Source organism: Verticillium dahliae, genomic scaffold (assembly GCF_000150675.1).
Source record: "Verticillium dahliae VdLs.17 supercont1.1 genomic scaffold, whole genome shotgun sequence".
Classification (NCBI taxonomy): domain Eukaryota; kingdom Fungi; phylum Ascomycota; class Sordariomycetes; order Glomerellales; family Plectosphaerellaceae; genus Verticillium; species Verticillium dahliae.
The window spans coordinates 650,731-675,149 of NW_009276921.1; the positions used below are offsets into that span (position 1 = coordinate 650,731).

Here is a 24,419-nt window from a genome sequence, read left to right on the forward strand (position 1 = left end):
CGGCAACACACCATGCTTTGACGAAACTTTGGTTTCGGGATAAGCCTTCTTTGCAGCAAACAACAAACATGAAAAGGATCGTGAGTTATGACAGAGCGTAAAGTGAAATGAATTACAGATGTCCATGGGTTGAAAGTCCACCGAGATCGGCTACCATACTGGATAGAGTGGTGCAATATCGTCAATTACCGGTTACATGCATACAGTCAAGTGCCCTGCTGGGTCCTTCCGCCTTCATGACAAATGAATACACGGGTGACGTGCAACATCAGTCCAATGTACTCTTGAAATGGAAGCAAGGTACTGATGATTCTCTGTTGCATTCGGATATTCAAGTGAACTGGGTCTGTTGTACTGGTCAGATCCCATTGGGGCACCTCTTTGCCCCTTGGGATAAGCTTCTTATCATCTTCCGCTACCCACCCCAAACACACACGGCCCTCTTATAGCAGCTCAAAATCATCCAGCTTGTCCCTGTACTTCATGATGTTCCTCTTAATCTTGCTGCCTGCGGTCCATGTGACCAGATCCTCCATGTTTCTCGTCACGAAGAAAGCCGGGTCTGTGATTGTCTCGGTGCCGACTCGAACGTGGCCCTGCTCGATAAGCTGCGGATGTTAACATGACCTCTTTTTCTTTCAAAGCGGTTAGAGTCTTGAAGCTCACCTTTGTGGCAGCTTGGACTGTGGGAGCCATGTGTAGCCTCGTCATTACGACGGGGATGCGCCGCCTGGCGAGGGCGGAGACTGTTGCGCCGTTCTCCACGGCGGAGAGCTTGCTTGTTGTGGAGAGAATACCCATATCGTACAGTTTGTCGAGGAGGAGTTTTTCGTGTTTCTGACGGACCGCGCTTTCGGGAGGCAGAAGTGAAAGACGGTGTGCAAGCTGGCGGATAGACTACGATAACTCTTAGCATGTGTGTTTTGAGGAGGCCAACGAGAGCAAGGAACAACTAACTCCGCATATCCTGTTGTATTTGTGGTAGTCCTCCGGCTTCTGGATCATGTACCGCCTTCGAATGTTCGCATCGCGATGGTCGTTGTCCTGCTTGTATGTGATGAAGTCGACCTTGCGAAGAAGCTTCGATTCGTGATGCTTGAGGGCGCGACCCATTTTTGCGGCTGTTTGATCAGACGATCAGCCACTCGGGTATTTGATATGTCGATCCCGGCTACAGAGAAGCTGCGTTCTTTGTATGCGTTCGTGTTTCGCGGCGGTATCGTTTGTGAGACTGGGTGCGGTAGTTGCTGCGGCTGCAAGTGGGATGCAGAAAAATCCTTATCACCATCTTCAACCACCGTTATCAGAACAGAACAAATGGGCCCATTGGACTAATGTGGGTCCCAAAAACACAACACCTGGAGAGCTTGAACCATCGCGACTCGGCTTCTGACCTCCGACGGCCATCTTCAATTGCACCACCCACGACCGCCGCAATGCCTCCCAGACTGTCCTTCTTGCCTGCGGTCACCGCGCCTTCCGCCTTCCTCCGTCGTCTGGCACGACCTCTCTCCACAACACCCGCCCTCAGCCGTACGTGATGAGGACCATTCCGGGACACCCCGTGTTCTAACCCCCTTCTCTAGAATCCAAACCCAACTCCGCCTCCGACATTCTCACCCTCGACGAGCGACCTGCTCCCGGAAACAATGCTGAACGCGTTCAGAACCTCGTTCGCGGCGGCAAGTTCGCCCAGAGCGAGGCACAGCTAGCTCGCAAGCGTTTCGAGCTGCAGCAGCTGCGCGAGCGCAAGACCAGCGACGACTATATGAAACAGATGCCACGAAAGTGGAAAACCGGCGATGTCTACGCGCCGCACGACATGAATCCTCACCAACTGGCTAGATGGAAGAAGAAGACGGCTCCTAAGCGCGATGTGACGGATTTGCTGTCGCTGAACCCGTTGGACATGTACAAGGTTTGTTGCTTCAGCCCCATTGGCAGCAGAAAGAACCGCAAGGCTGACAATGACTAGAACTTCTCCATGATTTCGGAGTACATGACCTCTTTTGGTCAGATCAAGAACTCAAGGGACACTGGTCTGCGTCCACGAAACCAGAGGAGGATGGCAAAGGCAATCCGCAGAGTCATCGGTATGGGCATTCACCCTAGTGTCCACTTCCACCCTGAGATCATCATGAAGCGATTGCAGGGCGGGCGGAAGTTGTAGGAGTAGATGGAAAACACCAGGCACGGGGGGAGGGGTCATTCTGTAATTTGTGTCAAATTGTACAACACCTTGGGTAGCATCTACCCTCTCTATATGTACACATATGCAAATGATATCTTTAAAACATGTAATGTTACATGGTCATGCTCTCAGCACACGTGGTAGCTTGTACTTTGTCACACCGTTGGCGGCACGTTGGTAACGCTTCTTCTTCACTTCCGCCCACACCTCGGGGTGTGTTTCATTCGCCCACTCCGCGAACTTGCGCTGCAGCGCCTGGCCTGGCAGCGCGTTATATGCCACGCCCAGTCTATGATGGGGTCAGCTTGCGTCTACGAGAATACATCTCTTCATGGGGTTGTGACTCACATGAGAAGATCCGGACCATATCCAACAGTCTGTTGCATCGTTTTGATCGCCTCTTGCACCGCGGTCACATTGCCGTTACCGGCAATGCCGCCTAAGTAGGCCGCAAAGACGGATGGCGGCACGTCTACCTCCTGCGCCTCCATCTTCTTCCATATCTTCTTTGCGGTCTGATCGCCATAGGGCAACCTTTCGCAAACCGAGAAGACAATTTCCAGACTGTTGTATGATGGCCCCTCGACGGAGCGAATGATGTCGTTCCAGAAATCCAGAGCCCGTGACGGCCGCCCGCAGGCTGCATAAGCGAGCATAAGGGCATTATACAACTTCGTTGTGGGCTGCATGCCAAGGTCCATCTTGAGCATGTTGTGGACCAAACTGACGTGCTCTTCCGAGTCCGAGTCGGCGCACGCCCCGAGGCCTTCAAAGCACTGAATGTACGCCTCTGTTGAGGGATGAAAAGATCGGTTCACGTGTTGCCTCATGTGGCCAAAGGTGTGAACCGCCATGTCAGGACGCTTGCGGTCAAAGAAAGCCTGCATAAGCTTGAGACGATCTTTGACGCTGGTCTCTAGGAAAAATTGTCGCAGTATTGAGTACGCATCCCATACCCTAGCTGTACTGTTCTTGCGATCCAGACAATACGAAACAAATGCGTCTCGTACAGACTTTCTCTGGTCTGTGCTGTGCTGGAAGATGTTGAGAGAGAGTGTGTCGATAATGTCCATCTGTTGGTCGTATTTGAGATAGACAGTGCACAGAGCAACGACGGTGTCGGGGTCCAGTGTGACAATGCGTTGCTCTAGGACATCCAATATCTCTCGAATAGCCTTGAGGTCTGGCTGCGGCAAGTCGCACAGAGCCTGTAGGTATCGGTTCACTACTGGGAGATCCTCTTCGCCTTCTAGCTCTGTCCTCGCTAGTTGCTTGTACGCTTCCCTTGCAGCGGCTAAGTCCTTGGCCTTGATGCGAGAATCGATTTGCAGTACAAATGTCATGGCATTTGGCTTGATGCCGTATTCGCTGGAAAACGCAAGCAGTCTGTCGGCTAGGTACGGGTCGTTCTTTTCGGATGCGGCTTCAATCAGGCCGTTGATCGTATGGACATCGGGCAAAATAGACGGGTCATCCGGATTGTGTTTCGCGACCACGTCGAACATGCTCCGCAAATCATCCAGTCCCTTGGACATCGACAGGACCGCCCATTGATACACCACGTCCCAGTGCTCTTTGCTCGGATTCGAGTCAACGAGCTGTTGAAAGATCGGGTCGCACCAGGCATGTTGACTGTTTCGGATGGAGAACTTGAGTATCTCTTTGTACGTCTCGTGCCTGGGCTGTTTGTTACCAGTTATGGGTTTGGAGAACCACTTCTTAGTCTCCTTGACCCGGTCTCTTGTCGCGAAGAAAGTAGTCATGGCTTCCTGAAACCGTGGAGTATACTCCATACCTTCCTTTTCGGCTTCTGCTGCGGCCTCGAGTAGTTCCTTTTCGCGTCCTTCCGCTGCCAGGCCGCGGAACACGTAGATCCACAAGGTTTTAGCATCCCGTGTTGACTGGCCTGCTGCCCGAAGCTGTGCCCAGTGCGTTCGTAGCTCGAGATGCGCCTGTTTGGATGCGCCGTATGTTGTCAGCGCCCACATGTATGCCTTCAGGTCTTCCACAGCTGGCTTTGCCTCGTCAAGCTCCGTTGACCGGGCGTCTTCGTACTCGTATTCCAGCTCCCTCTCTTTCGTAATCTCGGCATAGAGTGCTTTGCAGAACTCTAGATGTTCGGATGTGTCCTCCTTCGGAACCTTGAGCAGTGCATCGCGAGCAGCCGTCAACTCCAGCAGTGACAAGCCCTCGCCGGGCTCGTCATCTTTATTCTCGACCAGGTACTTCAACAGGTTCCGGCAGTGTCGGGCTTGCGTGCTGTTGACTGTGACATGGAACCGCTGCTTGTAGGTGAAAAGCTCTCTAAAGGCATCGACCAGCTCTTTGCGTGTAGGTGGGCGTACATTGTCGAGCAATCGATTCCTCCACGTTAGGATGACTGTCCATCCTGGCTCGTACTCTGGTTTTTTGATCTGTCTCGGGGCTTTCTGAAAGATGCCGAAGAAGGTTCTCCGGGTTGTTCGCCGGGTTGGAGGAGCGACTATCGGATAGGAACGAGATGAAGATGGTGCAAGGAGTAGGGCGCTCGCCGGCGTGCAGCCTCTGGCGACCAGGGCACGTCGATAGACATGGCGGGCTAGGTGCGCCCTCATGATGCGGGTTTGGAGTGCGCAGAACAGCTCCTTCGGGGGGTAAGCGGGAGACGCGGGCGAAACTAGCTCCAATTGACATACCTGGGCATTTTTGAGGCAGAATGTTTCGGGGACTGGTGGTGTTTGGAGGCTCTCGGGCCTTGCGAAACCTGTTGAAGATTCTATGCCTAGAGCTTCGCGACGTGGATGCTCCAGTGTCTGCAGCTACAGTTTACTTTGCGCCTATGTCATTTCGACCCGAGTATGCTTATAAAAAGATATGCACTTAAAAGATACCGATCCACCTCTCCCATACCTGTCAAGCCTGTCAAGCCTATATCTTCTCCCACCCGGTTTAAGATCACTGCTTCTACATTCGTGATCCAGTCCATTCAATCACTTTTTGTTTTCTTGAACGCCATGAAATTATTTCTTTGCGAAAATGTGTATTTGTCTGAGCGCCGGCGCAGAAGCTACCCGCAACAACTTGCCCTTCAAGGCTTGATGAACCATGAGTCTGGCCATGATCCCAAGATATATGCATAGTACCGAACCTATCTTGCGAGGCGTGCCTCACGAGCGGCATTGCCATGAAACCGTCCCGCCAGGTCGCTCGATGGTTTATGAAGTTTCATACACGGGCCCGAATACTCTGCGGCCAAATGGCCGGGCTCAGGTGCCACCGCCGGTGACCTTGATAACTTGACCTGCTGAACGTAAGTCACAAATAACCGCAGGAAAGCCCGGGGTACCTTACCGTTGATCCACTCGCAGTCTTCACTGCACAGGGCAGAGACGGCTCTACCAATGTCGGCGGGCACACCAACTCTCTTCAGGGGGTTCATGTTGGCAAGGCCTTGGTCGATAGTCTCGATGGGCATGCCTTTAAAGCCGCCAGGGACATAGTGCCAAGCATTTTCATCATACATGTCTGTCTTCACGCCGCCGGGGGCGATGGCATTGACAGTCACACCCTTCTCGCCGCAGTCGACGGCAAAGGCGCGCGTGAACCCTTCGACAGCAGCCTTGGAGCCGGCATACAGGGCATGGTTGTGAATGCCGCCCATGGAAGCAGCAACTGACGACGTCAGTATGATACGGCCACCGGGCGCGCAGTGTTTGAGACCCTGCTGGGCGACAAAAAACTGGCCACGGCAGTTGAGGTCGAAAATGTCATTGAACAGCTCCTGGGTGACCTCGGTCTCCGGGCACCAAACCTCCTTGCCCGAGTTGGAGATGACGAAGTCGATGCGGCCAAAGTGAGCAATAGCACGATCGAAGAGATCGATGACCTCCGCAGGCTTGCTAATGTTGGCTTGGAGGGCAATGGCCTTTGTGCCGACATCTGCAAGTTCCGAAACCACCCGCTCGGCTGCCGCAGCGGAGGAGCCGTAGTTGACGACAACTTTGGCGCCGCGCTTGCCAAGCTCAAGAGCGATGCCTTTGCCAATTCCACGACCGGATCCGGTGACGAGAGCGACCTTGCCAAGGAATGGGCGGGCGGCGTCGAAGGGGTCAGGGGTTTGCTGTCGCTCAGCAGCGTCCGGCACAATATCCTCTGCAGCAACAGGGGCCATCGTGGATGTTGTGTTGTTATCTGAGAGCAATAAAGAAGTCGGAGAAGGCGAGATTCGTGAGCAAGTCGTTGTTGAAGAAGCGTTCAGTAGTCGATTATCGACAGCACTCAGATTTATATGCTGGCGTCAGACTTCGTTAGCATGATTGTCCGCTGCAGGTCCGGACATTGTGAGAGAAGGAAAACGTAGTTGGAGAACCGCTTCAACAACTGTCAAGGACGGAGGACGGAGGTCGAGCAAAAACGGGAGCTACAGGCACCGGGTCCGAGGCGAGCAGAAGAGCCGGAGTTCAGTCTCAACGTCCGACGCATCTTGTCAAGCAGGATTCCTGCTGAGCAAGACTTTGAGCGGTGTCTTAGTCCCCTCCTGGGGAACTCTTCCTGTTTCGAATCGACAGATCTTGGTCGTCAAGTGCGCGCTGATGTGTCCTTCCGGCAGTAGACGCCAATTCTTGTCTTTTTGGAACAAATTGGGCCACATATCGATCCGATCTGCGTCGCCAAGTTACGCAGTTTGCATGTCTCAATAACATGGCTTGACGGTCTTGTGCCGTCAGCGGATGCCGTGCTCAGCAACGGGCACCGAGTTCCCCAGCGGAGGTCCGGTGAGGGTAAGAAGAAATGGGGGCCAGTTTCAGCTGGTCAATCAACTTGACAAAACTACTGTCCAATCCAACGTGTGTCGCCAAGAGCAAATTGGAGCGCCATTTCATTTCTGACCGCTTGATTTGGATGATGTTCGTTGTCTTGACGTTCTATGGTTACCTGGTGTGCACGAATTGGCGTAGCACAAACCAGGCAAGGTCATGGTGAATCCTCCTGGTCGCATACGGCCTACTCCAAGTCGACAGACTTCAGACGCGACTTTGCTTGAATTCCGCAATTCTTCCATTTCCTACAGTAAGCAGCGCGTTCTATTCCTCGCGGTAGACGTTGTTTCATCGGTAGCAGTCTTCTGGTGTCATGGGCGCCTTGACACCCATCATACACGCTTGTCTGGCGGTTACGCGCTTCCTGTCTGACCTCGTTCTCTTTTGATACCGTCTGCCTGGGAACAGGTGACCGAACAATAAAGTATTTGTTCTCCAAGTGTACGCATACAGGCGGGCCTGACCCTGGCGACATGCACCAGAGCTTTCAATTTCCACCGGCAAAGAGTATTCAAGGTCAACTGCTGGGCGGGAAAGCCCTCTCTCTAGATTGTCCTGAGGCTCTTCTTCGTCAATCATGCCAGCAGGAAAATCATTCCTCATTTATGACATTATGGTTTCATGATTTAAAGCTCAGACAGGCTGCTGAAGAAGATGTTGCCAATTAACAGTTCAACAGCCAGATTTAAACGTCCGAATCGATGCTGGTCCAACTTTCCAGCCGTCCGATCTAGCGAATCTTAGTTTTTGGCCCAGTCTTATCCCTTGAAAATACCAGCTTCACAGGTGAGTTGTATCATTAACTTGTACTACTTATGCGAAAGAGTGTTCTATGGCTTCGCCTCGCCCCATGCCTAACCTTGGTCATGCATAGTGGTTCATATTAACATAGGTTTGAGTATTATTCAAGCTCGTGGTGTAGGCACAGGCGTCGACATGTAAACCCCTTTCTGTACCACCTCACACGGATGGCCCTGCTGGGATGCAGGATACTGCAAAACTGCGTAGAATGCAAGTTGGTTTGCGAACTATGACTTCTGCCTTCAGTCATGCTCCTATGAATGATGCCAGATGCTAGTCACTGCGGGGTCATGTTTGATGCTGAGGGCCTAACATATTCTAGGCCACCTCATAAGAGATTGATCGATGGTCGTTCAATTTCACCTTCCACAACACCCTCATCGAAGATCTTTTGAACGAAAGTCTACCGTGCAGAGGCCTGTAGATCTCCTGAGAAGCTGAAGAAACAAGAGAGGATGCCCTTGACAAGTTCCACTGGAACCAAGCAATACAGTGCGAGCACTGAAAGACAGTTTGTGCCCAAGGATGCGGTGTTGGCGCACCTGTGTTCCAACATATCCGCGGCTGTCAGGGATGATCGCACTGACACGCCATCGAACAGGACGAGCCGAAAGACTCGCTTGCTCCTTGGAGAATTTCTTCAACGAATCTATACCGGCCTCAAGACCGCCGTGACCGGATACTTGGTCACGTAAAGCACTTGCGATGACGGATGGGCGTCAAGTGCTTAGACGGACCCATGGGGAAGTCCGACACCAGCGTCATTCACTTTGTCAAGGTCCAAAGGGACCAGTTCACGGTAATGACCCTCAGAAACAGGAGAAGCCCGATCATGAATATTATGGACCAATTGTGTGGGTGTGTGGACAAAGGCATAAATCATCTTCACACCCCGTATCAGATGTCTCCACTCGATCGCCCTGTAAGCTTACACTCCGAAGTTATATCGAGCAGTTCGGTCCATAAACTCTTTCAGATAAACCAATCTTTATACCAAACAACGTATCGTAAGGTATCTAAGGGGCCACCTCACACTTCTCAATATGCCTGGAGAGTTGCTCGTCGGCGGGCCGCGTTTCGCCGCCGGATTATTCAACGGACCCGAGTTCACTGCTCAATTGCCCATCAATGACCAGTTGGCACTCCAAAGGGGCCGTCACGGAGAACGGAATGGCATGGTGCAAAGAAATCATCGAGCCAGCTTCCACCCGGCCAACCAACTCGAGTCTACTGGCTTGACTGCTGGGAACAAGCAGATCAACCCTTGCGGGGTTCGCACCAATCTCACCAAGGTTGCGCAGAAATCATGTTGCGCGTCGCAATCGCAACGAAGCGGTGGCGTGCTCCCCCCAATTGTACCCGGAGGGCTAGAGAAGTCAGTCACTGCTATCTTCAAGAGCACTCTGGGAGATGAATACCCAAATCCAGACGATGGCCGCTTTCTGGAGGGAAACCACTCAACCCTGCTCGTCCGACTTCAGGCCAGGATTCGAGAGAAGCTCAATATCGCACCTCCGGTGTCTCAGTTCATCAAGGAACCAACAGTTGCCGCCGTCTGTACCTATATTCGCCAAAACAGGGGCTGTGCTGTCAGCAACGCTGTTGAAAACACCATAGACTGGAGTTCGGAGACGAAGCTTCCCACCAATCCGCGATATATCCCCCGGTATAGCAATCCCCGCGTTGATCGGGATGATATCACCAGGATACTCGTCACGGGTGCCGAACTTTCGGTTGGCTTGTTTCTTCTTGCGGAAATCTTGGTGAGCAAGCGCGATGTTGTTGTTTACGTGCTTGGGTCCCTGAAGCCTCTCAGCACAGACGATTTGATGGATCTACTGGAGAACCACGGTTTAGTAGGCATAAGCTCCAATGGCCATCTCGACAGAGACGATGTCCTCTCGCGTGTGAGATGTGTCTACGGCTGTCTGTCGAAGCCCCGGCTAGGTCTCAGCGAATCAGACTTTCGTGAGCTCGGCCGTGAGGTGCAGACCATTTACCATCTGGGGGGGCATGTCTGTCTGTTGAAGACTTACACACAGTTGAAATCTATCAATGCCACACCAATCCTCGATCTCATTCAGCTGGCAGGCACAGGCGAACATCTTTCGGAAATACACTACCTTTCGTCTTGGTCTGTCGGACACCTACAATCATGGTCTTTGGTTAGTCGAAATCTCAACACCTGGGTCGCAACCGAGGGCGCCATGTCCCACTTCCAACCCCCAGCTGAGAACCAGCACGGCTATTTCAAGTCCCTTTGGGTGGCAGAGGCCCTCCTATGCAGCGCAGCGTCCCGTGGATTCCCGGTCACGATCACACGCGCTTCGGCCGTGACCATCCCACGGCACGGTAGCTTGACGAGCACCGGTGATGAGCTTGCGCTTCGCATGATTCTCGCGATGGTCGACTCTGGCAAGATCCCGACCGTAGGGTCACCCAAGCAACCCCGTTTCGTCATCGATTTGGTGCCAGTGGACTACCTAGTACGAGGTCTCTTCACCCTGACGTCAGAAAGGGTAGCCGTCGAATTTCGTTCGGTATCGAGAGACAAGCCGTTGTTCTATCACATCAGCAACCCCAAGCCCCTGGAGCTGCGGGATCTATCAGACGTGGTGACAGCACTAAGTGGCGATGGGAGAAAAATTGAGATGGTCTCGCTAGAGAGCTGGATGCAGACAATCGCTACTCAGGAGAAGAAGGCCAACGGTACGACTGAGGTGTTATGGGCGACGATACTAAGGGAGTATTTGGGGATGGGGCATGTCATGTTTTCCCTCGATTCGGGCAATACGCATGAATCGCTGGAGGATCTCCTTCCTGGATTCAGCGAACAGTGTCCCCAAGTCGATGTAGCCATGCTCGAACGCTTACTTGGGGGTTTGCGTCGGGTGGAGCGAGTCTGACGTGGGCTTGCAGGGACTTGTCGATGTTGCCATATGGAACTTGGGTGCTGTACCATAATCACTGGGTTTGCCGCGTATCTTCAGAGAGACAAATGATATGAGTGCCCATTGATTGACTCCCGGATTCGGCAAGATTGAAGCGTTCTGTGGCTGGGGGTGGCCGTCGGTTGAAGATTCCATGTAGTTGAGTCTGGTGGTTACGTTCCTTTCCCCACGGCGACCCACGGCTCCGCCCGCCCGCAATCCGATCTCGATACTCGATTAGATAAGAAAGCTCCACTAAATCTTCTGGGTAGGCCCCGCCTCCAGTCGATGCTGATTTTCTCCCGTTGGCTCGCTCCTACTCAGCTTGACAACAAAAAGTCGATTCCATCGGCCAGCAACGTTGCCAACATTCTCGGTTTCTCGACCACGGACTCGAAAATACAAGCGAACAGGCCCGCAAAATGGCACAAGGCGCTATCAAGAGCTCTTCGCGACCTGCCCCCACGGGCAAGCCCAAGCAGACGACCAAAAAACAATCCAAGGTCAACAAGCCCCAAAAGGCCAAGGCCAACTCAGCCGCCGACAAGTTGCAGAAGAAGTACTGCGCCGGCCTCATCACCAAGACGGAAAAGATGCTGGGTGAGCGTGCCGGTCATCTCGAATTGATCGGCAAAGGCAAGAAGGCCGACAAGAGCGAGAAGGGTCTGAACAAGGGCGGCAGCCGTCGTTACGGCTGAGCTGAGCTGCATGTACCGTCTGTCTGCTCTACGCCTCTACCGATCCTGTCTCTATACTTGATTCCTCGCCTAGACAGCTGCGGCGTACGGACGACCTTCGGCAACGGCGGACAGGATCGCTTCCACGACCGCAAAGTCTCTTTCAACATCGACCCGCCAGCTACCGATCGCCACCCTCACTGCCTTTCGTCCGCCCCATGAAGTGCCGCTGACGTACATATCTCTCGTCTCGTTGATTCGCGCCACGAGCTCATCATTCAGCGCGAGGTTCTTTGCCCGAAGCAAGACGATGATGTGCGTATCATCAACATCTGCCTCACCATCGGGCAGCCAGTCGTAGTGTTCCGAGTCACGCACAAAACACGCGATTCGCCGCGCCAGCTCAACCATGCGACCCAGCATGGCGGCCATACCCTTGCGACCTTCGCTACGCAGGACTGCATACGCTGGCAGGGCCCGGAACCGACGTGAATTTTCGAGGCCGACATTTAGGGGGCTGGGGATCGGGGCGCCGGCAGACGAGGCAAGGTAGGCTGCGTTTGGGTTGGTGAAGACATTGGTCAAGGTGGGCAGTGACCGGGTAAAGAACATGCCGCAGTCGTACGGCTTGAGTGGATTGTCAGCAGAGTATACCCCAATGATGTGAATCAATCGAGACCAAGGACAGAAATCTCGTCTTACCACGTTCAAAAGCTTGTGTCCGTCTACCGCGATGCTATCTGCGAGGTGAACGCCTGAAACCCGTTCGCGGAGCTTGTCGAAGACGGTTCCGGGAGCGAGTGCGGCGGCAAAGATACCGAATGCTGTGTTTTCCCATATTAGGTCCATTTCTTTGCCACACACATAACAGGGAACCACTTGCCTCCGTCCACATGAATCCAGCTGCCGTACCGGTCAGCCAGCTCCCTCAGCCGCTTCATATCCTCTTTGCCCGCTGCGAAAAGCCCCGTGTTCACCTCTCCCGCACTGACCGCAATAATGGTCGCGACGCCTGTCCCGTCTCTCGCCACAAGCTCTCTCTCGACAGCATCCACGTCGAGAAGCCACGGCCGCTCGGGACTCTTGGCCATCTGCTTGACGCTGGCCCGGCCCAGACCTACAACGCTTGCTGCCTTGGAGAGCGAGCTGTGGCCCATGCTCGTCAGAACCTGAATATTCGTGACCCCTGCCGCGACGCAGGCGCCCAAGATTCCAAGCTCCCCCACCGAGGGTGAACCTGGCGGCACGCGCCGTGCAAGAACATGTTCTCTTGCGCACGCCAAGCCGAGGATATTGCTCCCCGTGGCGCCAGTCGTAAAGGTGCGGCCTGTGAAGATGCCGCGCGGGGCGCCGGTCTGCGGATGAGATAGCCCGAGGAGGTCGGCGAGGAGGTCGAGGGCCGATGCCTCGACGTCAGTGGCGATGGTCTGATCTGGGAGGTGGACCTGGACATTCTGGTCCAGAGCGGCGACGACGGCTTCGGCGGCCTGGGCGACGGGGTGAACGCTGCCGGTGACGAAGCCATAGTAGCGTGGTGAGAGGGCCTGGCCAGAGAGGGCAGGCACGATATCGTCGAGGAGATGAGTTGTCGTGGCAGAGACGCCGAGGGGTTTCAATAGAGCATCAGAGGCCTTGGGAAGGGAGGCTGCCGCGCGAGCAAGAGCTGAAGGATGTGGGAGAGTTGGCGGCGACGAAGGAGGGAAGTGCTTCTTGAGAGCATCGTCGATTTGAGCGTGGAACGCCTGCATGTCAAAGGATGTGTGTGCCATTGCGGCTAACGAGCAAGGGCTTTGCGAGGTCGAGTTTCGTGGTTCTTCCAGCTTTGCACCTGAATATAACCTCTATCAACCCCTCGTTATCGCGAAACGGTGCAGGAGTTGAATGCGTCAATGGTGGTGTGACTCAACATTGATCTCTGGCACAGTCAGTCAGCGCGTTTACTCAAGGTCTGAGTGGGATGGATGTATGAAGGAATCGCATGATGAGTAAGCTAGTGATCACAGTTTGACGAAATCATCATATTTCCATCTCTGAGGCTATTCAGGGCACACTCAGATCTCATGCGGGTGAATGGCTGTCGAATTGTTGACCAGTGTCCATGTTGGATTTCAGATGCTTCACGTATGCATTTCGTGCCTTCAACAATCTGCATATATATTTGAGATGACACATGTCAAAAAGTTGTTGCGCGCTGTCCAGACTCGACTACCTACCGTAAAATACAGCACGGATTGTCTGGTGGACAAATCCTAGTGCTAAAATACCAATTAGGCAGGTCGCTAGATCGATAGCAACGGGAAATAGTGAGTGATCCTGGTCGATATCAACCCCTGTCGTGTGCCAGCCTCAGACGCCTTGAATGCGAGAGAGATGCTCGTTTACCTTTGTCCCATCGGCCAAGCATACCATGCACAACAAAATTTCATACCAGTGACCTGAATCCATGGGCATCTAGTTTCCTGACCGGCACGGCTAAGATCTGGAATCGCTTAAGACTTTTCAGCAGAGTGTGATCTCATTCAACCAGATATGAGGAAGGATCCTCAATCACGTGATGCCACTGACTGCTGAAGCCAATGGCTGGGATCAGGCTGCATTCTGTGAACAATGGAAAGACCCCATGTTACGGCCTTCTAGAACGGGCTACGTAATTACAGCTAACCTAACCTGCCCTGCCTGCCTTCCAACCTTCTTGCCCCATTCCACTTTCCTTACTTCAGCGACACGCCACAACTACGTTTAATCCATCGCGGCTTGCCCTGACTTGCCTTTGACTCGTCTTCCAAAGCAGAGGTAATCTGAATCCTGGCCCTGTCAATCGATGCACCGAACTCATCCATTATAGCTCCTCAGATCACACTTGTCACCGGCCCCCTCAACCAGCCGTCGCTATGCAACCGCTAATCGCTGTACCGGTCACGCTGGCCCTCGTTGCTTATGCGCACCTCAAGAAGAAGCTCACTCCCTCAGGCATCGCGGCTGCCGTCTTCACCGCTGCCGTTCATGCCTATCACCCTTGGAACCTTCCCTTTGTTCTGCTTGTCGTCTTCTTCCTCATTGGCACGCGTGTTACCAAGGTAAATCTCATTCCACCTAGATTGTCGTTCTGAGGAAGTATACGCTGACTTTTGTCACAGATCAAGCAAGACTACAAGGCCACTCTCACCCTGACCTCCTCAGGAGCCAACAATGAGGGCCCCCGAACCCACATCCAAGGTAGGTTACCGCAACGCCCCGTGCCCTTGCCTACTTTGCTATGATTTTGATTCTTACTCTTGCTAGTTTTTGCCAACTCGCTCATCGGTACCTCCTTGACGTGGATGCACGCCCACCAGCTCAGGAGGCGTGAGAGGCTTTTCGCCGACACCGAGACCGAGAATCCCAACTCCACTCTGTGCTTCTCCTGGGGGCCCCAAGTTGACCTCCTTGTTATCGGCATCGTTGCCAACTATGCCGTCGCTGCCGCGGATACCTTCAGCTCGGAGCTTGGCATTCTTGCCCGCAGCGAGCCCCGCCTCATCACCGACCCCGCTCGTAAAGTCCCTCGGGGTACCAACGGCGGAGTCACCCTCGAGGGTCTTGCCGCCGGGCTGTTGGGATCGATCATCATATCTACCACCGCCATCTTCTTCCTGCCTACCTGCGATGATAGCACCGCTGGTACCGTCGGTGGAGGCGTCCCGTGGACGGCGCAGCAGCGCGCCATCTTCTTGGTCCTCATTGCGCTCTGGGGCCTTGTTGGCAGCATCTTCGACAGCTGGCTTGGTGCCAGCTTCCAGCGCACCGTGAAAGACGTCCGGTCAGGCAAGGTCGTCGAAGGCGAAGGTGGTAACCGAGCCATGGTGTCCACTGATGAGGGCGTCAAAACCAAGCATTCTGTTGTCAAGGATGTGACGCTCAAGGGCGAGGGTTCCGCTTCCGTCGAGAAGCCCGAGGCTGACGTCGCTTCGTCTAGCGCCATTGACGACACTCCCGCAGACGTCACATCTCGCGCCAAGTATGATCCTAAGGACAAGCACAGAACCTCAAGCTTCGGCGACTCTCAACCAACTCGCGTCGTTGAAAACGGCGTGGACATTCTTGACAACAACGACGTCAACTTCTCCATGACCTTCTGTATGAGTCTCTGTGCGATGGCCTTGGCCGGCCAATATTTTGGCGTTCCTTTCAACAGCATCTCGACGGTATAGTGCGCGAGCGCGGGGGCTGTTCCTTGGATTTTCGGAAGGTTTGGCATGTACTGTGGTATGCCTTTCCTGGCACGCTAAATGAGGCACTGCAACAGCATTGTCTCATGCCCAGGTTTCAGCAGCAAGACATCAGGAGTTGATTTGCTGAGAGCCACGGCCATGGCCCAAAACCAGAGTCATGGTAGGGACACAAGATGAACGAATGGTCCGTTAATAATATCAACTGAAAACTATCGATGAACCGCCTTTTCGTGACATGATGTCAATTGACGGCATTCTTATGCATGCAACCATAAACAGCGAGTTCGGCCATGGAACTTCGTACCCTCCATACAATCTAAGAATTCCACCCTCAGCCTCCTTCTCCTCTGGCGTGCTTTTCACCAAGCCTTGAACCAAGGTTGTCCTTCATTGCGTTCTACCCCAAGCACCGTCTTTTGTGTAGCTTAGAACCATTTCATCTTGATCCACCATGCTTCCTCCCATTTGCCCACTGCAACCGCCAACTCCGTCCAGACGGCTTCGTGGTTTTCTGTCGTTCGAAAACTGTGAAGAATCCCCTCGAACAGCGCCCTCTTGACATCGCCGCCAAGGGCACTGAGACCGTACCCTACCACCCACGCAGGATCCTCGCGATGTCTCGAGTTTATGTTTGACCCGATCATAGCGAAGAAGTCGCACATGCGTTCCTCCACGTAGGCCTCATCGTGCCTGTGCTCCTCGTAGCCGTCGTCGCTTGGGCCAGGGTAATAGGCCACACATTCCAGAGCGGCGCGGAACATGTCTACGAGGTACTCGTGAAGTCGCTTCTGGGCCACGGCAACTGCCTGCTCACGCGAGTCGTGTGAGAGGACGAGGGGGCACGTCGGGAAGCCGAATGCTACCTCGACGGCGTGCTGTTGCTGTGGAGTGAGGATGCGCGATACGTCAACTTTGTCATCAAAGCCATCAAGAGATCGAAGGAATATCTCAATGTCACACTTGGGCAAGGTAGGTAGGCCGATGGCTGCGCGAAGCTTAGCGTAGAAACCAGCAGCGTCGAGGCGCGGGCTAAGTTCAGTAGAGACTGTTGACAAGACGGGAGACGAGGAGGGGGATAAACTGTTGGGAGGTGTGATGATGCAATGCGTGCGCTTTGTAACGATGGGCGGAGGGCTTCCTTGATGAGTATGCCCTTCTTGAGCAGAATGGCTGCTTTCGGAAGAGACGGTCGAAGGAGGACGAACGGCTTGGGGCGAGCGGCCCGCCTTTAAACTGCTATAGGGAGTTCTCGGATTTCTCTCTGGTAATTTTAGTTTCTCATGTTCTCTGAGGGTCATTGATGTGGCTTTTGTAGTTCTGTTGGTCTTGGAGATGATCTTTTCGAGTCCCGGCTAGGTGGGGAACATCTAGAAGACTATGCCGCTTCCTCGTGGTAATTGTATGATTGTTAAGTAGAGGCATCGTGACAAAATTTCGACCGTCTCTACAAAACAAGTGACCCTGGCCGATAGTAGATCACTGTCCCTCGAGTTGTGATTTTGAGACAAGTTGAAAAAGACTGGCGGTTGCTAGCTTGCTTGACAAGCGATATGGGCCGATGCGGTTAAAACACCAGTGAAAAAACGTGAGACAAGAACAGAAGAACAGATGCGACGTTCATAATTCTGCAATGATCCTTATATACTCTGTTTATATATGGATACGCGAAAATATCAAAAGACGTCGGAGATTGCTACATCGCGATGAAAGCATAAGGCCGGTTGACGAGAGGTCAGTCAGCCCTACACCAAAGACTAGACTTCCGAGTATAACTCTATTCCAGACTGTCTTTTGTGCCTGGACCCGAATGGTCGCTGAATTGATGTGCAGAAGGTTCCAATTAGGTTCGAGGGCTGCCAGGTCAGGGGATCGTGCATGGTCCGTGCGAGTATGTTTTATGGTGTTGAGCGTACACCTGGATGGCGGTCGTGGCTGGTAATGGCAGGATCGAATCAGAGACATGATCCTTGATGACTGCGAGGTCTCTTTTCTAAGTCAAAATAAACAGCCTGTATTTAGATAGTAATTTTACCTTCATCAATCTGGTGAACCTTGGCCATGTATTTCTCCTCATTGAGCATCCATGTGGTGGCGTGGCCTATCTTACCTAAGGTACCTACGCTTCGGGCAGTACCTCGCTGCTGCCCATCAATCACGTGTTCAGTCTCGGTATTGGACGACACCTGTGCCAGTATGATCGCTGTCATCTCTTTGGCTTCTTAGAATGTTGAGCTTTGTCCAGCACTCCTCAAGACACGATACACTCCGGCCTCCATCACTGGCTCTGTTCGTCCTGGAGAATTGAACACCGTACCATAAGATCACGCAGTTCGACAAAAACATGTTGTGACGGCTAGGCTGTGATACCAAGCTACATCTGTAATGCGAACTCGTTAATTGGTTCAAGCAACTCCACGGACTGCTTTATCAAATGGGCCGGCCGTAGCCCATCGGTACTTCATGCACCCTCCGTGCCCTGCCCCGAGTCAATGCATCGTCTGTAACGAATCTGAGTCCAAAGCTGGAATGTGAGCAGTGTGATTACATCTCATGGGGAAATGAAGCTTCTCTTTGTTAAGGAACATGTGGCACGTCTATAGCCCACAATATAAGGGCCATGATGACTTGTCTTATTCCTTCTTATCTTTTCATTCTTTAAAAAGAGTGCTGTATAAAATTACTAATAATAATTATTAGAATAATAAATAAAGCAAAGGATTCTGTTAATTCATGGAAAACCCATAATTTCACAACATTAACTGAAAACAGCCGTGCAACACCTGTATTACATTGAAATGTAATATGCAAATCGTGGTAAGGTTTTTCGTGGATCATCGGCATCTTGTTCGAGTTCTGAATTAGAATTTTCAGAAGAATAATCATTTTCAGAATTATTTTTATCAGAGTTACTATTTATTAGAATTAAAGAAGGTAAAGGTAAAATGTCAAATAAAAATAAAAAATTATTTTTTATATATAATTTTACCTTATTAGAATATCTATAATATTTAAATATTAAATATTTAAAAAAAATTCTTTACTAAACATTTAAATTCTAATACTCTTTTAATTAAGAACCTCAATAATGTACTGAAACGTATAAAAATAATCAAACAACGTCTACAAAATGTCAGTATAAGATTCCAGTACTATTACGCCAAGGAGACCCGAGGCCTGACCAAGGGCCCATGCTTGACGAGACTCCAAGCCACTGACAGGGCACGCCGATGTCGTTGGAAGTGACCGATGATGGCATCCTCAACCTGAAAATAAACGAGGCATACACGTCAAGAGGAATGTTGATGTGATGGCTGCTCAGCTGAGGCCTTGCCTCTTGTGATGGGCTGTCAGCATGCATCCCCTCACCGCCAAACACCTACGTGACGATGCTCGCCTCCGGCTCATACCTCGACGCTGTTCCAAGCTTCGCCGAGGAAGTGTCGATCATGATCGGTTCCGACCCTAGCATTCCCACGCAGTGACGGCTACAGTCTGGCTCGAAGTCCGCAGGGTGGGTTGACAATTTGCGAATGCTGACATACAGGAGCGACGCTGTCAGCAATGCGCCGCCTCGGTGATTATGGATAGCGCATTGGCACCAGCCATGCGAGCCGAACCCACATTTGTTGGAGGGGGCGAGGTGAACTCGGTCAGATGCTGCGTCGGGGCTTTGTTCTTCTGCATGGGGCGACCAGACATCCAGGCAAGCAGCCACAACACATGCAAGCGAACCAGCGGCCGGGACGCCGAACAGCGCGCGGGAGCGTGCCACAACGGGCGTCAAGCAGGGCGAGGATTTAGGGTAGCTGCAGGTCTCGGCCGAAGCAGCGAAGAGGTGTGATGAGTTGTACCCTGGTGCTCATTACGCATTGATGCGAATGCCGGCCGGCCGGTGCTGTGGTCCCTCGTATTGCATCGCTTCCTGTCCGGCATTCAACAAGAGGCTGCTGGCTTGGCCAGCTTGTTTCTTCGACCCCTGCTCTAGAAATAGCGCTGAGATGTAGGCTCCTTGGCGTGTAAGCTGAGATTCTTTTGCCCATAGATGCTAGAAAGCGGACGATCGGCATGGAGATTGAAAATGTCAACGGCGGTGGTTTGTGCGGCTTACAATGGCGAATCTTAAGGGGAGAGGCGGCATCGCAAGGTATTCATGGTGGTATGATGAAAAACACGAATTGTCACAGCTGTCGAGGGTGGCACGAGAAATGGAGTCTGAGAGCAGACGGCGGGGGAGTCATAGGCGGGCGGCCCTGCTGAAGCACTGTGCCAGGCTTTAAATTTAGTGGGCACTCAGTGCCTCCCCAGGCGTGTAGGCACCTAGCTTGCCTCAGACACGCAAGCCGAGGTGCCTTGAGCGCGTACCTGGGACCTAAACAGACACACCTGACCGACGTTCAAGGGGAGGCCAGGGCAGGGACGACCCTATCATTAGTGAGGTAGTCAGTCGCGTCCAACACCACATCTGTCCTCGAATGCGACGTGGGAGGTGACCAACTTCTCTTCTCCATCGAACCCGATCGATTGACGCCATTCGAAAGACGCCATTCGAAAGACGCCACGCTTCTTCTGCTGTGCTATTGTTCCCTGGTCTGCCTCTACCTCACCTTATCTTGCGATCCCTGCCTCGCCTACCTACCCGGAGCTCTGGAAGCTCGGCCAGTCGTCGGAGGATGTGTTGTGCATTTCGTTCAAGCAGCCAAGCAACATCTTGTCAAGAGCCTGATCTGAGGATCCATAAACAACAGCCCGCATATGGGCCACTTGATTCTTAGGGCAGGTGAGAAACTGCGCTTACCTACCTAGTTTGCAATCCTGGCACTGATGGTGATGCTCCTGGTAGGACAACAGCGACCAACAACTTCTCGTTTGGACCATGGACGTCATGACAATCTAGCATCTCGGACTACCGGACATCCCCCCTTCGCCCACACCTCCTCTCCTCCTACCCCAACACACCTTTGCTTCCGTATTGGGAGAGCACCAGCCGCCCGGATCGGAATTCCAATGCGCCTCAAGGCACACACAGCGTCCTAACGGCCTGCTGTGCCCTTCGCATCCCAGCTTCTACCAGACTGCTCCCGCTTCGTCGTTCCACACACCAAGCTGAGGCCCTGCAGAGTCATCTTTTGACTTGGCGTCTGATTTGCTGACTGGAAGACTTCCGACAACCTGCTGGTAGCCACATGACTATCGGAAGACCATTCTAGCCCTGTGGTGGCTGCTGCTGCTCATCTCCGCCGCCAGTGTCTTGTTCAACCTCGCCGACCAACCCGAGTCGCCAAAGTCTATCAACGCCCATCGGATCCTTGGCTTTCAGATGCAGAGCGTCCCTGAAAGCCCTCTCTCGCCTTTGAACACACCCCGGATACCACAACGGACAATGCGGCCTGGGCGGGGCCGGGCATATCCTGCGCTCCTCCTGCTTTGATGTAGAAGCTTGGTCACATATTCGGTTAACACATCCACCCCCTTTCGGTCTGTCATGCGGGACAGCAAAAGCGTATCCATGTTCTGCTGCTCTACATCGCCAACAGGCCGGCCTGTCAAGGGATGCCCGACGACATGTCCATCTCTGAAGCCTCCAGCCTGAGCATGCCTTACCCACCCTTCAGCAACGGGCCAAGATACAGCTGACTGCAGGGAAGCTTCTACATATCTCACTCCCAAGTTCTTGGTGGCGTAGTCCGGCTCTGCAGCATTCTTTGCCTCAAGTAAGCACAGGTAGATAGGGTGCGGTCCAGATTCACAGCAATCCGTACCACGTCATCTCTGTGCGCCAAACCGTCTCCAGACCCATGCCTTAGTTGACATTCGATATTTCTTTCCCCTTGCTCTGGCTCGAAGCGCTAGCCATAGTCCGAAGTTGGCATTGGACGCGTGCCTGGGCCAGTTTGCTGGCCAGCACCGCCCGCGCCACTCGGGCACAATGTAGCTACCGCATTTAAAGTCCTCTGCATGCCCTCTCCGAGTGTGCACGAAACCAAACCTCTATCACTGAGCAGTCTTCTTTACCAAGCCTGTCCTTTCGTGTCACTCCGCAGCTGTCGTTCTTGGTTGATTTCACCCGGACCTTTCGGATAGTCTCCGCTTAAGGAAGCGACCTTCGTTCAACAGAGGACATGCTCTTCTCGCGTTTCCTCACTTTAGCCACAGCCGGGGTAGGCACGATTGTGTCTGCCAGAGTCGTTACCTACAAATGGACGGTGGACTGGGTGACTGCTGCGCCGGATGGCTTCTCTCGGTCTGTCATTGGCATCAATGGTCAGTGGCCATGCCCGACGATTGAGGCCTCGGTGGGTGACACTGTTGTGGTTGAGCTCACCAACAACCTGGGCAACCAGACCACCGGCATCCATTTTCACGGTATCAACCAGGTCAGCACCAATTTCATGGATGGGCCCAGCATGGTCACACAGTGTCCGCTACCGCCAGGATCAACCATGAAATATCAATTTGAAGTTAGTGCTCTATTCTCCTACATCCTATTATTTTCTTTTCATATACTAATCCTTGGGCTTTGTAGGCTGACGTTGGCGGTACATATTGGTACCACTCCCACAACATGGGGCAATATCCGGACGGCCTGCGCGGCCCCATGATCATTCACGACCCCAATGACCCTTATGTCGGGCAGTACGATGAGGAACACATCCTCACCCTTTCGGATTGGTAAGTTCTTAGGAGCGAAAAGGTTCGATATCCTGGGCTTACATGATGGCTAGGTATCACGAGGACACCATCACCCTGGTGAGGGCTATGTTGTCCCCAAACAATACACAACACAAGCCTCCTCTCCCACAAGCCGTGCTAGTAAATGATGGTGCCGGGTCTCACTACCCCTTCGTCAAGGGCAAGACATATCGATTTCGCATCATTAACTTCGCAGCATTCGCCGGCTTCATGGTCCACTTTGACTCCCATGATATGAACGTTATCATGAATGATGGTGCATTCGTCAAGAAAAAACTAACATATCAGTTGCGCGTTGCTACTGCTCAACGTTACGATGTTCTCGTTAGTTGCATCGACCGCGACAACCGCAACTATCCCTTCCTGGTGGCACTCGACCAGAACCCGGACCACACGAATGCCGATCTCCCTCAAAGCTGGCCGCTCAACCACACAGGCCAGCTGATCATGTTTCCCGAGAAGCCTCTTCGGGAGGACATTGTTAATAAATGGCGCCCGTCTGATGACTCACATTTTGAGTCTCCGGATGGGCCTGATTCTATTTTGCCTTCTCCAGATCAGACCATAGTCATCGACTTCACTACCTGCTTCGACAGCAATGGAATTCCTCGGTAAGAAAGTCTTCTATTCCAGATTGTGGTGAGGCGTGGCCATAAAGCTGACTTGCCTCAGGAGTTGCATCAACCAGAAGCCCTACATTGAGCAGAAGGTGCCCACACTGTATACCGCCGTCACAACCGGCGATTTCAATACAGATCCAACTGTGTACGGTCAGGTCAATCCTTTCATTGTCTCGGCGGGCAGTATTGTGGATATTGTCGTCAACAATCATGACGTTGCAATTCATCCTTTTCATCTCCATGGACATCACTTTCAGATTCTGAGGAGGCCGTCCTCCGGCACAGGCGACTGGCCTGGGGCGCAGCGAGCTCGTCTTAACAATAACCCTCCATACCGCGATACTGTCTCTGTCATGGGTAACTCCCACGCCGTACTCCGATACAAAGCTAACAACCCCGGCGTATACCTCTTCCACTGCCACATCGAGTGGCATGTGGAGATGGGTTTGACGGCGACCATCATCGAGGCACCGGACGTGCTGCGTGAATTGAGCATTCCTCAAGATCACCTTGAAATTTGCAAGTCAGAAGGAATCCCCACAAGTGGTAATGCTGGCGGAAACAGCGAGGACCCTTTGGACACCTCCAACTTCAATTCCGTACCGCCACTTGTGTATAATGGGTACGTATCAGACTCTCTACCCTCGATGCCCTGTCAATCAGAGATAGATCTGAGTGACCACCGATGCTGATACTATCTGTCCACAGAGCTCTTTGGCCAATTCCTGGTCAGACTCGGCCGCTTCTGAAGGCTATACGAGCTGCCCGAGTGCGAGCGCGAGCGTGAGCGCAACAACGAGGTTGAAACTCAGGCCGAGATGATATCGCTGATATGTACCACGATTACCATATCAGGCGTCGGTTACTCTTTTCTCTGATTGCCCGGAAAATTCGTTGGCAATGCTCACTGCCCACACAAGATATGATGACACGGCATTGCGTAGCACGGGCTTGGCTCTCTGTATGTGACCTCCAGGCGAGTGGTGGTGCCTTTTTTGCTCGTTGCCTTGCGTTTCATAAGTACGTTTTCCACCTCTAGCATGTAACCAGCGGGAGGATATACTTAATCATTTCTGAAATACTCTTCTTTCGGGTCAATGATTTTACACCTTGAATCATTGTGATGATCAAGTACCTACGCAGTGCCGACCAAGATAACATTGTTTGATGCTACGCTCTCAAGCGGCAGTGATCTCCTTTTGTCAGCGATCAATTTGTGGTATCAGTTGGGTGAGAACTCATACCGTCTTCCATGTTAAGATGATCATGTGCCATGTAATGTGTGATATTGAATCAAGTCCAAGCCAAATCATGTCTCTATATTGTGAGCCTACCTTAATGTGATGTAAATCTTGAGGCCTAGATCTAGTGAGCATTTCAACCACTTAGGGGGTTGACATTGGGGTTTCACCCGTATATATGGAGTGAAGAGAAATGTGGGCCGTTCGCGGGCTTTCTTCCCAGCACCTATCCGTGTGGACTAAGTTCCGTCATCAGCAT

General features: G+C 52.6%; 10 protein-coding genes across 10 annotated transcripts; 5 read left to right on the forward strand and 5 right to left on the reverse strand.

Annotated features, from left to right (window-relative positions):
* Nucleotides 1-274: 274 nt before the first annotated feature.
* VDAG_00180 (U3 small nucleolar ribonucleoprotein IMP3) lies at nucleotides 275-1,266 on the reverse strand. Its single transcript, XM_009651557.1, has 3 exons — nucleotides 958-1,266; nucleotides 667-897; nucleotides 275-608 (listed from the first exon to the last, which is right to left on the reverse strand). The coding sequence occupies exons 1-3, from the start codon at nucleotides 1,111-1,113 to the stop codon at nucleotides 444-446; spliced, it is 552 nt and encodes a 183-aa protein (XP_009649852.1). The 5' UTR covers nucleotides 1,114-1,266; the 3' UTR covers nucleotides 275-443.
* Nucleotides 1,267-1,436: 170 nt separating this feature from the next.
* Nucleotides 1,437-2,170, forward strand: VDAG_00181 (uncharacterized protein; the record flags this gene model as incomplete). The annotated part of the gene is made up of 3 exons (XM_009651558.1): nucleotides 1,437-1,533; nucleotides 1,587-1,918; nucleotides 1,976-2,170. The coding sequence occupies 3 exons, from the start codon at nucleotides 1,437-1,439 to the stop codon at nucleotides 2,168-2,170; spliced, it is 624 nt and encodes a 207-aa protein (XP_009649853.1).
* Nucleotides 2,171-2,268: 98 nt separating this feature from the next.
* Nucleotides 2,269-4,785, reverse strand: VDAG_00182 (complex I intermediate-associated protein; the record flags this gene model as incomplete). Its single annotated transcript, XM_009651559.1, has 2 exons — nucleotides 2,269-2,480; nucleotides 2,540-4,785. The coding sequence occupies 2 exons, from the start codon at nucleotides 4,783-4,785 to the stop codon at nucleotides 2,312-2,314; spliced, it is 2,415 nt and encodes an 804-aa protein (XP_009649854.1). The 3' UTR covers nucleotides 2,269-2,311.
* Nucleotides 4,786-5,436: 651 nt separating this feature from the next.
* On the reverse strand, nucleotides 5,437-6,399 carry VDAG_00183 (versicolorin reductase; the record flags this gene model as incomplete). The annotated part of the gene is made up of 2 exons (XM_009651560.1): nucleotides 5,522-6,399; nucleotides 5,437-5,471 (listed from the first exon to the last, which is right to left on the reverse strand). Exons 1-2 carry the CDS (start codon nucleotides 6,339-6,341, stop codon nucleotides 5,437-5,439), a joined length of 855 nt encoding a protein of 284 aa, XP_009649855.1. The 5' UTR covers nucleotides 6,342-6,399.
* Nucleotides 6,400-8,834: 2,435 nt separating this feature from the next.
* VDAG_00184 (amino acid adenylation) lies at nucleotides 8,835-10,697 on the forward strand (the record flags this gene model as incomplete). The annotated part of the gene is made up of 1 exon (XM_009651561.1): nucleotides 8,835-10,697. One exon carries the CDS (start codon nucleotides 8,835-8,837, stop codon nucleotides 10,695-10,697), a length of 1,863 nt encoding a protein of 620 aa, XP_009649856.1.
* Nucleotides 10,698-11,143: 446 nt separating this feature from the next.
* Nucleotides 11,144-11,419, forward strand: VDAG_00185 (uncharacterized protein; the record flags this gene model as incomplete). Its single annotated transcript, XM_009651562.1, has 1 exon — nucleotides 11,144-11,419. The coding sequence occupies one exon, from the start codon at nucleotides 11,144-11,146 to the stop codon at nucleotides 11,417-11,419; it is 276 nt and encodes a 91-aa protein (XP_009649857.1).
* Nucleotides 11,420-11,488: 69 nt separating this feature from the next.
* On the reverse strand, nucleotides 11,489-13,167 carry VDAG_00186 (pyridoxal-dependent decarboxylase; the record flags this gene model as incomplete). The annotated part of the gene is made up of 2 exons (XM_009651563.1): nucleotides 11,489-12,222; nucleotides 12,387-13,167. The coding sequence occupies 2 exons, from the start codon at nucleotides 13,165-13,167 to the stop codon at nucleotides 11,489-11,491; spliced, it is 1,515 nt and encodes a 504-aa protein (XP_009649858.1).
* Nucleotides 13,168-14,289: 1,122 nt separating this feature from the next.
* On the forward strand, nucleotides 14,290-15,588 carry VDAG_00187 (DUF92 domain-containing protein; the record flags this gene model as incomplete). Its single annotated transcript, XM_009651564.1, has 3 exons — nucleotides 14,290-14,475; nucleotides 14,536-14,614; nucleotides 14,681-15,588. 3 exons carry the CDS (start codon nucleotides 14,290-14,292, stop codon nucleotides 15,586-15,588), a joined length of 1,173 nt encoding a protein of 390 aa, XP_009649859.1.
* A 446-nt stretch (nucleotides 15,589-16,034) lies between these two features.
* Nucleotides 16,035-16,907, reverse strand: VDAG_00188 (uncharacterized protein; the record flags this gene model as incomplete). The annotated part of the gene is made up of 1 exon (XM_009651565.1): nucleotides 16,035-16,907. The coding sequence occupies one exon, from the start codon at nucleotides 16,905-16,907 to the stop codon at nucleotides 16,035-16,037; it is 873 nt and encodes a 290-aa protein (XP_009649860.1).
* Nucleotides 16,908-21,728: 4,821 nt separating this feature from the next.
* Nucleotides 21,729-23,706, forward strand: VDAG_00189 (laccase; the record flags this gene model as incomplete). Its single annotated transcript, XM_009651566.1, has 5 exons — nucleotides 21,729-22,067; nucleotides 22,133-22,278; nucleotides 22,332-22,910; nucleotides 22,972-23,541; nucleotides 23,628-23,706. The coding sequence occupies 5 exons, from the start codon at nucleotides 21,729-21,731 to the stop codon at nucleotides 23,704-23,706; spliced, it is 1,713 nt and encodes a 570-aa protein (XP_009649861.1).
* Between the last annotated feature and the right edge of the window lie 713 nt (nucleotides 23,707-24,419).

Coding starts and splice junctions, on each gene's coding strand:
- VDAG_00180 (XM_009651557.1), bottom strand. CDS start 1,113: ATGGGTCGCGCCCTCAAGCATCACGAATCGAAGCTTCTTCGCAAGGTC. Junction 898..957: donor AATACAACAGGATATGCGGA/GTTAGTTGTTCC, acceptor GAGTTATCGTAG/TCTATCCGCCAGCTTGCACA. Junction 609..666: donor CAGTCCAAGCTGCCACAAAG/GTGAGCTTCAAG, acceptor TAACATCCGCAG/CTTATCGAGCAGGGCCACGT.